The 13,557-nt window shown below is 47.2% G+C and overlaps 1 protein-coding gene across 1 annotated transcript in view; it reads right to left on the bottom strand.

Moving 5' to 3' along the window:
- Positions 1 to 9,570: 9,570 nt before the first annotated feature.
- The window catches only part of LOC308195578 (uncharacterized protein), a gene marked incomplete at its 3' end in the record, with an annotated part of 34,879 nt that continues 30,892 nt past the window's right edge, over positions 9,571 to 13,557 (bottom strand). The window contains exon 2 of the mRNA XM_080593290.1: positions 9,571 to 12,835. Within this exon, the coding sequence (XP_080449416.1) occupies positions 9,571 to 12,720 (3,150 nt within the window). The 5' untranslated portion in view covers positions 12,721 to 12,835. The remainder of the gene's footprint in view (positions 12,836 to 13,557) is intronic.

Raw genomic sequence — 13,557 nt, 5'->3', positions numbered from 1 at the left:
TGTAAAAAGAAAATAAACATCACCAGTTACCAAGCATGTGTCAAATCCTCAATATTTTTCTATCCACTTGGAAGTCAGAGACTTGCAGAGGGCACAGCAAAAGCTATATGACATTGTTACAATTCAAATAAATTCAAAATCTTAATATTTGAATGGCTTATATTAATTATTTCATTGAAAACATTTTCAAGAAATAAAATAAGAAAGGGCTGAAAATAGATGCAGAGAAAAGGAAGAGACAAAGAAAGACAGGGAAAAGAGAATCAGAAAATGAAGACACGGAGAACAGTGATGAGATGGGCAGCAACAGAGCAGTCCTTGGCATAAGTATATTGCCCAAAAACCCCGAATACTATAGTGTGAGGGTACAAGTCAAAAATAAGTACTGGTAGAAGCTAAACCTCCACTGATTAATTTGGCCAAAAGCAAAAGCCTGGAATGTAGGCATTTGCCTTTCACCTTCACTGCTCTTTACAGTCAATGCACAGAAATAGGCACTTCTGCAGGAAGGGGGGAATTATTTCATCCCAAAATAGATGGCTACAAATAGGTCAAGTGAATCATTTCTTGAAAATACCTACTTCTCTTGATCAACTCTGAAAGGAACCTAAGGTTACTCGTTTCATTGTAAATGTTTATACCATAGATAGCTGTAATTAAGTGAGGTGATCCTTTCCCAACCACTATGCAAAGATGAGATTCCTCTCTTCATCTTCGTATGCATCCCCCATGAAGATAGTGACAGCTCCTCTGTGGATTCTTATTCCAGCTCACAGACTAGATTTTGATCCTCTGCACCTAACATATTGTATTATGTATGTTTCTTAGGTAATACAAAGTTAAATTTACTGCAGTCACATGCTAAAGTAGAAACTGAAAAAAAAATACAATAATGCCTCAGGAGGCATTACAGATCAATGTAAATATAACTACCCAAGCCTACATAACCTGTAATGAGTTTAATAGAAGCAGTACGAACACACAGTATTATTGTGGTCAATATTGAGAGAGGATAAGGTCTGAGACACAATCATTTTTAAAATTTCTATGTAAGTGAAAACAAGGACATTTTGGAAGAATGCCAAATATTGAACAATATTTTGACCATTTGTAGATGTTACATTTTGACATCAACACTTGCATACAGAGACTGATGAAAAGCATGGAAAGGAAAGCTGCCGGAGGGCTCCTGCACTGTGCCATGGCTTATGCTCACTGAACTTCCAGATGTTCAAACTGCAGCAGCTCTACTGTTCCCTAATTCTAACAATTAAACAAAAACTGGTGGGAAGCAGCATCGCTGGAGCAAAATTCATCTCCTCTGCTTCATCCCCATTCAGCCTCAACAGCCTGAGGTTGACACAGCTTGGTTTGGAAAGGTGGGGTGTCACTCCGAGCTACCAGGTGAAACTTTCCTGCTCCCTTCTCCTGTTTTTGTGTGCTCTGGAAGGACACAGCTCAAGTTGCTTCCTGTGGAGAAAAGGAGCCCTTGGGGAACCTGAAACCTCCACAGCCCATGCCACTGTCCCTCACAGCAGCCCTGGGAGGTGGGAAGGAGGACAGGTAGTCACCAGGAATTGCACATGGGCAGAATCCCACTGCGGTACATGTAGTGTGGTAAGCCAGCTGTGGACTCCAAGAGCAACCTCAGAGTTTCACATGGAGCTGTGAGTATCGTGGCTAATTAAAAAACAACAGGCCTAAGCCTCAAACCTTATCAACGTAACTAACAGATTATAATGACCATCACACAAAAGGGACTTCTGCCATGAGAAAGGCAGTCAGGCATTGGTCAGGCTGTCATCCAGCACCATAGGACACAGTGCAAGTAACTTCACAGACAACCATGACACTTGGCACTGTATCCATATCACCAGATCTGAAAGTATTTCTTGATGGAAATTCCAGCTACAACTCAAACTAATGCTAGGGACAGACCGGCTTCTATAACTGCTGGTCACCACGTGCTCCTGTCATCTCCCTGGGCTGGAGACCTGCTGCAGTAAGATCCAGTGAGGGTGCAGAAAGTCATGGCCATGCAGTTATAATGGTGGAAGAACTTGATAACCGGTCCCTACCAGTCTTTAGTGTCTGGGCATAGCAATAGGATCGGTGTCTGCAGGTTTCAGATGATGACAGCCCTTTGACTCCATCCCCTTGGGCATAGTTCCTCAAGTGTCACCTGGAAACAATCTCTCTGTAATAGTGGACTTGCTCTTATACAGAAGTGTGAAAAGCAAACTGAATCCATTATATCTATATCAGAAGGAAGAAAGATTAAGTTTTACACAGTAGGATTAAATTTCTTTTGCCAAAGTTTGGTGTTTCAAAGCTAAAGGGTATATTTAGCCTTCATAAATTCTTGCAACAAAAGCAGAGATTTAATTTTCCTTAGTCAGATGAGATTTCCTGAAAGAAAGCATGTTATCAGGAGGTATTGTTCACATGTGCCAAAATCCTGCTGGGTTTTCACCCAAGTCTCAATCAGGCAGATAACACATGTACCAGCCTCCAAGAAAAGCTCATGTAAAAAATGGTACCTTGTTGGGCAGAGGAATGCTCCAAAATGCAAACGATGTCATGCTCATGGATCTTTTTGTCTGGCAGAGATTTAAAAGAAAGTAATCATATGGCAAATGTAGATATTTTGCCGTTCGATAGCCTTTCTAGTTAGCAGTTTTGCTCACTGTCAAATCATACACCCCTGTCTGGCATGCCATGAATTACCATCATCTGTTCATCTCTGGGTGAGTGTCCTCTGCCTTTGTGACTGACAGAGTGCAGAATACCAACAATGAAACAAACACCTAAAACAGATTGATCTGGCTTTTGCCTGCAGCAGCTAGAAAAGCAGCAGAGAGCTGCAAGTCCAGCAGCAGCACAATGAATCACAGCAAAACTCCCTGCAACTGGCAAGAGATGCTATTTTCTCACCTTTGTGCTTGGCTGTTTTCTGCAAAGCACTTTTTACTCCTACCTGGTTTTGACATGGAATTAATAAAAATAAAGCCAACCAGCTACCAGCAGCAGTCAGCAAACTATACTGGCAGTGAGTTAAGAAAAGCAAATGCATTAACAATGAGGGAGGCATTGCCATCATCCTGCCACTCACAACCATGTGTTAGGCTGATGTCATGCTTTTGAGAAAGAGGATGTCAGGTGAAAGCAGAGCTCTGCCCCTTGTGGTGCATAGTCCAGCATGACAAACCCCTGGGGTAACTTTTAACAATTCACTGTCTTGCTCTAAACGTGTAAGATACCATTTGACAGAGCATAAGAACAAATCAAGGGCAGCCAGCAGGCATTTGCCTGCTGAAGGCAGGGGTCAGTCCTGTTAGCCACTGTGGCATGAGCTGCTCCTCATTACACTTGTTCCAGTTTCTCTCTGTGCTGGGGGAACTCTTCTTCCCTGGACAAAAATAAATTAAATGGTCTCTCCAGCATGGTTTTCACTTCCAACTGATCATTTTTCCTCCTCCTGTGCAGTTCCTGTTCACATCCAGATCTCCATAAACTCCTCTGTGCTAATTTTCTGTCCCACCTCTGTGAGCAGAGCCCAGCAGCTGCCCTATGTTAGACCAGAGCCAGCTCCAGATGGCTCCAAAAGGGACCCACCGCTGGCCAGAGCCCAGCCATGAGCGACGCTGGTTGGGCCTCTGGGAGAGCAGATTGAAGGAAGGGGAAATCTGCTGTGCTACAGCAGCTGGGAGAGAGGGGTGAGAGCTGAGAGAGAAGCAGCCCTGCAGCCCCCAAGGTGAGTGCAGCAGGAGGGCAGGAGGTGCTCCAGGCACGCAGCACAAGTTCCCCTGCGGCCCGTGGAGAGGCCCCTGGTGGAGCAGGCTGTCCCCCTGCAGCCCATGGGTCCCACATGGAGCAGATCTCCATGCTGTGGCTCTCAAGGGGAGAAGATAGAAGAGGGTGGATGGGAGAAAGATGTTTTTAGTATGTTTTTAAATTCTCACTTTTCTAGGCAATAAATTACATTACTCTCCCTATGCTGAGTCTGTTTTGCCCGTTACAATAACTGTTGAGTGATCTCCCTGTCCTTATCTCAACCCTTAAGCCCTTTCCATCATATTTTCCCCCTTTTTCCTTAGAGGAATGAGACAGCAGTTGTGGTGGAGTTCAGCTGCCCAGATGGGTAAAAACACTATAACTGGTCTCCAGAATGGCACCTTTCTCTTGTCTGAGAGTGTTTTGAGTGCCTAAGCATCTGTTGCTTATTAGACTTTTGTGCTGACACATCAGCAAAACATGGATAAGAACATGGGGAACATAATTCCTCTGATGGAGGAGAAGCCTCAGATGATGTCTCAGAACCGAGGCTGACAAGCTCTGGTACCACTGGGAAAAATGCTTTTCTGCTAATTCACCCTGCAACATCTTAAAAAGTCTTGGGGCAGGAGGTTGGGGCTTTGAGAGAGGATCAAAGAAAGCATGGACCACAGTGGTGGCACACTACATGTTTACCTGACCTTACAGGCTGACAGGAACTGTAAGTTTGAGAGGATTCACAAAGTTGGACTAGAAGGCAGACCCTGAGAATTTCGTAGTGGAGATAGCTACCAACTGCTAGCCACATATGGTATAAGACAACTTACACCTTATTTTCTGTCTACTACTACTGCAAGAACAAGAATGTGGTTTCCAAGCACATTCCTTCACCAAAGAGATTTTGTTCTGGATTTCTCAAGACCAAAAGTTCCAATGCCTCAATTGTTCATGCCTTGAGCAGCATTTGGAATAGATGGATGAGTACATAAAGATGATATGAGGGCTGGACCCTCCCTCCATTAAATTTTAATAGCACACGGGTAATAATCCATAGCCAACACATTTAGAACAATAAGCTGGCCAGACTTCTCGCACCTTAGGAAACAGACCATGCCATCAAAATCATTCATTTGAGCCACAAGGAAGAAAAAGTCTTAAACTAGAGTTTTGACTCTGAAATCCCATCTAAGAGCTTTGCATGTTACAGTAATTGCATTTTTATTAGCCTGTTTTTCAAGGAAGGTGTGGCATATGCTATTACACTGTCTGTGTGAACCTCCCTAGGTCTCCTCAGTGACTTCTGAACCCATTGGCCAATTTTAGACAAATATGAAGTGTAATGCACACAAAGGCTTGATGAAAAAGGAAGTTTGTTAGAAGAGGGAGACTTTTTTGGTTGCCCTAAGGTGATGGGAGCACTGAGGTCTCATACATTACTAGCCACCACAGAACTGCGCAAAGTCAGTCTTCCTTCATTCTTCTGCTTGCACTGTTTCTTGTTTTTAAGATGTGGATGACTGTGATATACCATCTATGCCAAAATGCTATCTACTGTGATCACCCCCATGAGTCATTAGTCTATCTTCTGGTCAAGTTGCATGGATACTTTTCATGTATTATATCTGATCGGTAGGCTTAGACGATGTCCCTTATGGTCATAAAGTTACTTGTGGTTCTTGTAAAAGGGCCAGGAGTAGCCATGAGCCGGGGGTACATGGAGACTTATAAGTGACATGCACAAAGCCAGCAAGGGTGGAGTAACCTTTGCACATTATGCAGGAGCTCATAGTTCATGTGAAAATGACCAGAAATATGTCTTTTGGGGGCTCCATATACCCCAAATTTGGAGTCCCTGGATCTCCTGCTCTGTGTGTTGTGGTTTAACCCGGCTGGCAGCTAAACACCACACAGCCGTTCGCTCACCCTCCCCCCTCCCTCTCTGGGATGGGGGGAGAGAAACGGGAGAGTGAAGCCTGTGAGTTGAGATAAAGACAGTTTATTAAGACAGGAAAATAATAATAACAATAATAATAATAATAGTGATAATGGTAATAGTATTAACAATAATAATGTGTAAGAAAACAAGTGATGCACAATGCAATTGCTCACCACCCGCTGACCGATGCCCAGCCTATCCCCGAGCAGCCGGCCCCCCCACCCCGGCCAGCCACCCCTATATATTGTTTAGCATGACGTCAGATGGTATGGAATACCCCTTTGGCCAGTTTGGGTCAGCTGTCCTGGGTCTGTCCCCTCCCAGCTCCTGCTGCACCCCCAGCCTGCTCGCTGGCAGGACAGAGCAAGAAGCCGAAAAGTCCTTGGCCTGGTGTAAACACTGCTCTGCAACAATTAAAACATCAGCATGTTATCAGCGCTCTTCTCATCCTAATCCAAAACATAGCACCCTGCCAGCTACTATGAGCTACTTAACTCTGTCCTAACTGGAACCAGGACAGATATCCACCCCTTATTCCATACCATTTATGTCATGCTCAGGTTACACTCTGTCCAATACATTCTAATTAATCACCATTTTCATCTATGATATATAGCAATCATGGTAGTGATGACATACATTATTATATAATAATTAACATACTACAATTCAACTCATGGGCTATTCTCACCCAGTATCAAATCCCCTTGAGGTACACACCGGACCTCCCCATTCTTTTGCATTACCCACCAAGTGCATCCAGGTCCCTGAGCAAAAGCAATTCCACGAATGGGTTTGCCTTTTCCTGAGGCAGGAGTAGCCCAGACTGTTTTACCCAGCATGTTTCTTACGTGCACTACAGGAACTTTATCCCCTTCTACAGTGCGTAACAGGTTTGATTGGGCAGGTCCAGCTCGGTTGGCAGATCCCCTGGTATTGACTAACCAGGTGGCCTTTGCCAAATGTGTATCCCAATTTTTGAATGTCCCAGCACCCATTGCTTTCAGTGTAGTCTTCAACAGTCCATTGTATCGTTCAACTTTTCCAGAGGCTGGTGCATGATAGGGGATGTGATACACCCACTCAATACCATGTTCTTTGGCCCAAGTGTCTATAAGGTTGTTTCGGAAATGAGTCCCGTTGTCTGACTCAATTCTCTCTGGGGTGCCATGTCGCCATAAGACTTGCTTTTCAAGGCCCAGGATAGTGTTCCGGGCGGTGGCATGGGGCACAGGATATGTTTCCAGCCATCCGGTGGTTGCTTCCACCATTGTAAGTACGTGGCGCTTGCCGTTGCGGGTTTGAGGGAGTGTAATGTAATCAATCTGCCAGGCCTCTCCATATTTATATTTCAGCCATCGTCCTCCATACCAAAGAGGTTTTGACCGTTTGGCTTGCTTGATTGCAGCACATGTTTCACAGTCATGAATAACCTGTGCTATAGTGTCCATGGTCAGGTCCACCCCTCGATCACGAGCCCATCTGTAGGTTGCATCTCTACCTTGATGGCCTGAGGTGTCATGGGCCCATCGGGCTATAAATAATTCACCTTTATGTTGCCAGTCCAGGTCCACCTGAGCCACTTCAATCTTAGCAGCCTGATCCACCTGCTGGTTGTTTTGGTGTTCTTCAGTAGCCCGATTCTTGGGCACATGAGCATCTACATGGCGTACCTTTACAACCAGGTTCTCTACCCGGGCAGCAATATCTTGCCACAATGCCGCAGCCCAGATGGGCTTGCCCCTGCGCTGCCAGTTGTTCTGCTTCCATTGCTGTAACCACCCCCACAGGGCATTTGCTACCATCCATGAATCAGTATAGAGATAGAGAACTGGCCACTTTTCTCGTTCAGCAATATCTAAAGCCAGCTGAATGGCTTTTACTTCTGCAAACTGACTCGATTCACCTTCTCCCTCAGCAGCTTCTGCAACTCGTCGTGTAGGACTCCATACAGCAGCTTTCCATCTCCGATGCTTTCCCACAATACGACAGGACCCGTCAGTGAACAAGGCATATTTCTTCTCATTTTCCGGTAGCTTGTTGTACAGGGGGGCTTCTTCAGCACGAACCACCTCCTCCTCTGGTGATATCCCAAAGTATTTGCCTTCTGGCCAGTCCATAATCACCTCCAAGATTCCTGGGCGACTGGGGTTTCCTATTCGAGCCCGCTGAGTAATCAGTGCAACCCACTTGCTCCATGTAGCATCAGTTGCATGATGCGTAGAGGGGACCCTTCCTTTGAACATCCAGCCTAGTACCGGCAGTCGGGGTGCCAGGAGGAGCTGCGCTTCAGTACCGACCACTTCCGAAGCAGATCGAACTCCTTCATATGCTGCCAATATCTCCTTTTCAGTTGGAGTATAGCGGGCTTCAGATCCTCTGTATCCCCGACTCCAAAACCCCAGGGGTCGACCTCGAGTTTCCCCAGGTTCTTTCTGCCAGAGGCTCCAGGTGGGACCATTCTCTCCGGCTGCGGTGTAGAGCACATTCTTTACATCTGGTCCTGTTCGGACTGGCCCGAGGGCTACTGCATGAACTATTTCCTGCTTAATTTGTTCAAAGGCTTGTCGTTGCTCAGGGCCCCATTCAAAAGCATTCTTCTTACGGGTTACTTGGTAGAGCGGGTTTACAATCAGACTGTAATTTGGAATATGCATTCTCCAAAACCCCACGACACCTAGGAAAGTTTGTGTTTCTTTTTTGCTAGTTGGTGGAGACATAGCTGTTATTTTGTTGATCACATCCATTGGGATTTGACGGCGTCCATCTTGCCATTTTATTCCTAAAAACTGGATCTCTCGTGCAGGTCCTTTAACTTTATTCTGTTTTATGGCAAAACCGGCCTTCAGAAGGATTTGGACTATTTTCTTCCCTTTCTCGAAAACTTCTTCTGCAGTGTCACCCCACACAATGATGTCATCGATGTACTGCAGGTGTTCAGGAGCTTCCCCCTGCTCCAGCGCAGACTGGATCAGTCCATGGCAAATGGTAGGGCTGTGTTTCCACCCCTGGGGCAGCCGATTCCAAGTATATTGGACTCCCCTCCAAGTGAAAGCAAACTGTGGCCTGCACTGTGCTGCTAGAGGGATGGAGAAAAATGCATTAGCGATATCAATTGTGGCATACCACTTGGCTGCCTTTGATTCCAGTTCATACTGGAGTTCTAGCATGTCCGGCACTGCAGCACTCAGTGGTGGCGTGACTTCGTTCAGGCCACGATAGTCCACTGTTAGTCTCCACTCACCATTAGACTTTCGCACTGGCCATATGGGACTATTAAAAGGTGAATGAGTCTTGCTGATCACTCCTTGGCTCTCCAGTTGACGAATTAGCTTATGGATGGGACTCAGGGAGTCTCGGTTGGTGCGATATTGCCGCCGGTGCACAGTTGTGGTAGCGATCGGCACTTGCTGTTCTTCAACCCTCAGCAACCCCACAACAGAAGGGTCCTCTGAGAGACCAGGCAAGGTAGACAACTGTTTAATGTCCTCTGTCTCCAAAGCAGCTATGCCAAAAGCCCAGCGGAACCCTTTTGGGTCCTTGAAATATCCTCTTCTAAGATAGTCTATGCCAAGGATGCACGGAGCATCTGGGCCAGTCACAATACGGTGCTTTTGCCACTCATTACCGGTTAGACTCACTTCAGCCTCCAATACAGTTAACTGCTGGGATCCCCCCGTCACACCATAAATACAGATGGGCTCTGGCCCTTTATAGCTTGATGGCATTAGAGTACATTGTGCACCGGTGTCTACCAAAGCCTTATACTTCTGTGCGTCTGACGTGCCAGGCCATCGAATCCACACAGTCCAATAAACTCGATTGTCCCTTTCCTCCCCCTGGCTGGAGGCAGGGCCCCTCTAGTCCTGGTCAGAATCTTCATTTCTGTGTTTAAAGGACTGCCTGCTGGAAGTTGGAGCAGCAAACCTTTCAGAGAACTCCTTTTTCCCAATTGTTTTCCTTTGCAATTCACGTACCCGTGCCTCTAGGGTCGCAGTAGATTTTCCATCCCATTTTCTCATGTCCTCTCCATGGTCACGTAGGTAAAACCACAGGGTGGCGCGGTGTGTGTGCCCACCATATTGTCTTCCTTGCATAGATGAACGTTTACCCCTAATAGCTGAGACACTGGTTTGTACAGGTGGGGAGGAAAATAAACTCTCTTTAAGTTGGTGGATCTCTTCAGAAAGTTTCTCCAAGGTATTCTCTTTTAGCTGGTGAACACTAGTTCGTTCAGGTGAAGGGGAAGATAATCTTTCTTCAAGTTGGTGGATCTTTTCAGAAAGTTTCTCCAAAGCATTCTCTTTTAGCTGGTGGACACTGGTTCGTTCAGGTGAAGGGGAAGATAATCTTTCTTCAAGTTGGTGGATCTTTTCAGAAAGTTTCTCCAAAGCATTCTCTTTTAGCTGGTGGACACTGGTTCGTTCAGGTGAAGGGGACGATAATCTTTCTTCAAGTTGGTGGATCTTTTCAGAAAGTTTCTCTAAAGCATTCTCTTTTAGCTGGTGGACACTGGTTCGTTCAGGTGGAGGGGAAGATAAATTCTCTTTAAGTTGGTGGACCTCTTCAGAGAGTTTCTCCACAGCTGAGACACAGGCCTTTAGGGAAGAGGAGAGATTTCCTTCGTACTGCCGGAGTATTTTAGTCACTTCATTCACTGTGGGATTCTCCTCCGTTTTCCAGGTTAGTATTGCCAATGAGTTGGCATATGATGATGGGGCACTCCGTACAAACTTCCGCCACATGGGTGGTGTACACTGGACTGCATCTGGATCTGTGGATGTTTGTGCGTCATCTAGGTCCTTATAAATTACTTCCCGTACGGCCAATTCCCTCAGGTACTGAATTCCCTTCTCCATGGTGGTCCATTTGCTTGGTAAACATACAAGTTCTTCCTTGAAGAGATACCTTTCCTTCACAGCTGACAGGAGACGCCTCCAGAGGCTGCGAGATTGTGCTCCATCTCCAATTGCTTTGTCAATGCATGCGTCCCTAGCAAGGGATCCCAGCCGCCTGGCTTCCTTGCCCTCCAATTCCACATAATTGGCTCCCGTGTCCCAGCACCGGAGCAGCCAGGTGACAAGCTGCTCGCCTATACAGCGACCAAAATCTTTTCGCACATCTCGTAGCTCACGCTGGTATAGAGTCCGGGTAATTACTGTTGATTTTCCGACATCCTCATCCTCATCTTCAGTCTCCTGCACCTTTGATGGCTGGTATGGAGTCCGGGTAGTTACTGTTGATTTTTCGCCATCCTCATCCTCATCTTCAGTCTCCTGCACCTTTGATGGCCCAGCCTCGTCTTCACTTCGCCCAGACTTAGCAGAAGACTGTCTGCGTTTTAAACGACCTGAGCCTCTATACCATTTTTTCACCTTGTCTACAGGGGCAACTTGCACTGCTACAGCTCGTTTCTCTGACCCAGCCACAGGGTCTGCCACAGGGGTTGGAATACCCTCTGCGGGGTCAACTTGCACTGCTACAGCTCGTTTCTCTGACCCAGACACAGGGTCTGCCACAGGGCTTGGAATACACTCTGCGGGGTCAACTTGCACTGCTACAGCTCGTTTCTCTGACCCAGACACAGGGTCTGCCACAGGGGTTGGGATACCCTCTGCGGGGTCAACTTGCACTGCTACAGCTCGTTTCTCTGACCCAGCCACAGGAGTGGGAGCAGCTGCACGAGCTGGGGCAGCTGCAGGAGCTGGGGCAGCTGCAGGAGCTGGAGCGGCTGCAGGGGCTGGAGCTGGAGCGGCTGCAGGAGCTGGAGCTGGAGCGGCTGCAGGAGCCGGAGCGGCTGCAGGAGCTGGAGCTGGAGCAGCTGCAGGAGCTGGAGCGGCTGCAGGAGCTGGAGCTGGAGCAGCTGCAGGAGCTGGAGCGGCTGCAGGAGCTGGAGCTGGAGTAGCTGCAGGAGCTGGAGCTGGAGCGGCTGCAGGAGCTGGAGCGGCTGCAGGAGCTGGAGCTGGAGCGGCTGCAGGAGCTGGAGCGGCTGCAGGAGCTGGAGCGGCTGCAGGAGCTGGAACTGGAACGGCTGCAGGAGCTGGAGCTGGAGTAGCTGCAGGAGCTGGAACTGGAGCGGCTGCAGGAGCTGGAGCGGCTGCAGGAGCTGGAGCTGGAGTAGCTGCAGGAGCTGGAACTGGAGCGGCTGCAGGAGCTGCAGCTGGAGTAGCTGCAGGAGCTGGAACTGGAGCGGCTGCAGGAGCTGGAACTGGAATGGCTGCAGGAGCAGGAGCGGCTGCAGGAGCTGGAGCTAGGTTGCTAATAACATCAATTGCAGCTCGATAGGCACAAGCCAGACCCCAGCACGCTACAGTGATTTGTGTCACTTTGGAACTGCCAGAGTCATGACACCTTTTTTTCAAGCATTCTGCCAGCTTTTTAGGATTTTGCAGTTGTTCAGGGGTGAATGTCCAAAACACTGGAGGTGACCACTGCTCTAGAAACCTGCCCATATCCTCCCACACTCCCTGCCACTCGCAACTATCCCGCCTCAAGACAGATCTCCGGATGAGATTCCTAAGTAGTTGTTTAACCCTCCACAAAATCTGAAGCGCATTCAGGAGACATAACAACAAGAGCAGGCTGGTCTGAGTATCCCAAGGATATTCAACATCTCGGAGAACCACCGTAACTAACTCGGGGGATAAGAGGGTGGTGGTGAAGGAGAAAGGGAGAGTGAACAGGTAGGGAAACATGTCTTCCCCTGTCCCCTTCACAGATTGGCTCCCTAACGAAAACAGGCAATAGGTGTAATTGCTAATAGTTTCCGAGATATGGGTTCCAAAGTATAGAGTCGACGTCAGTGCTGAGTACAAATACCAGGTTAAAGTCGTGACCAGATATTTCATCATTTCATAAGCCATTGCTACACCGCACAGTACCATAACAATCTTAAACCAGGGCCCGGAAAGGATAAACAGTGCAACAGGGAGCACATACAGAAAGTAACGCACCATAAAACTCAATTTGGAATACAGGTACAGCAGACTGGAGATTAAGGCAATCAACATCGTGACTAGCAACTATTAAGCAGGTCCAATACTTATACCAATTTTAGTTTAACACACTCCGGTCAGATTTGTCGATATCTCAACCCTTCGGGCCCCACGTTGGGCGCCAAAAAGACTGTTGTGGTTTAACCCGGCTGGCAGCTAAACACCACACAGCCGTTCGCTCACCCTCCCCCCTCCCTCTCTGGGATGGGGGGAGAGAAACGGGAGAGTGAAGCCTGTGAGTTGAGATAAAGACAGTTTATTAAGACAGGAAAATAATAATAACAATAATAATAATAATAGTGATAATGGTAATAGTATTAACAATAATAATGTGTAAGAAAACAAGTGATGCACAATGCAATTGCTCACCACCCGCTGACCGATGCCCAGCCTATCCCCGAGCAGCCGGCCCCCCCACCCCGGCCAGCCACCCCTATATATTGTTTAGCATGACGTCAGATGGTATGGAATACCCCTTTGGCCAGTTTGGGCCTCTATCTGTGATAGAGCTAAATGCTTGGAGGGGTAAAGGAAGAAAGGAAGACAGGAATTCTTGGGCAGGCTGACATGTCCCATGCCCATAACTATATCAGAAGTAGGGACAGAGCTGGGGATATAGGCGGTCCCAAGAACCAGACAAGACTTTTTTGTCTAGAGAAAAAGTCGCCACTTCACAACCCACTGCTACAAGGATATAATGATGAAGCTGTCAACTTCATGTGGCTGTCTCTGATACCTTCAGTTATGTCAATTACCTTTGTTTACTGAAGTGAATCACACCATAAATCACTCTAGGTCAATTCAGTGATCCAGTTGTACATAGTGCTGGTTAAGATGTATTTATATGCTTTT

Source organism: Anser brachyrhynchus, assembly GCF_964034855.1.
Source record: "Anser brachyrhynchus genome assembly, chromosome: 1".
Lineage (NCBI taxonomy): Eukaryota > Metazoa > Chordata > Aves > Anseriformes > Anatidae > Anser > Anser brachyrhynchus.
Note: the sequence above shows the minus strand (reverse complement) of the source record. Positions and strands in the feature narration are given on the sequence as shown.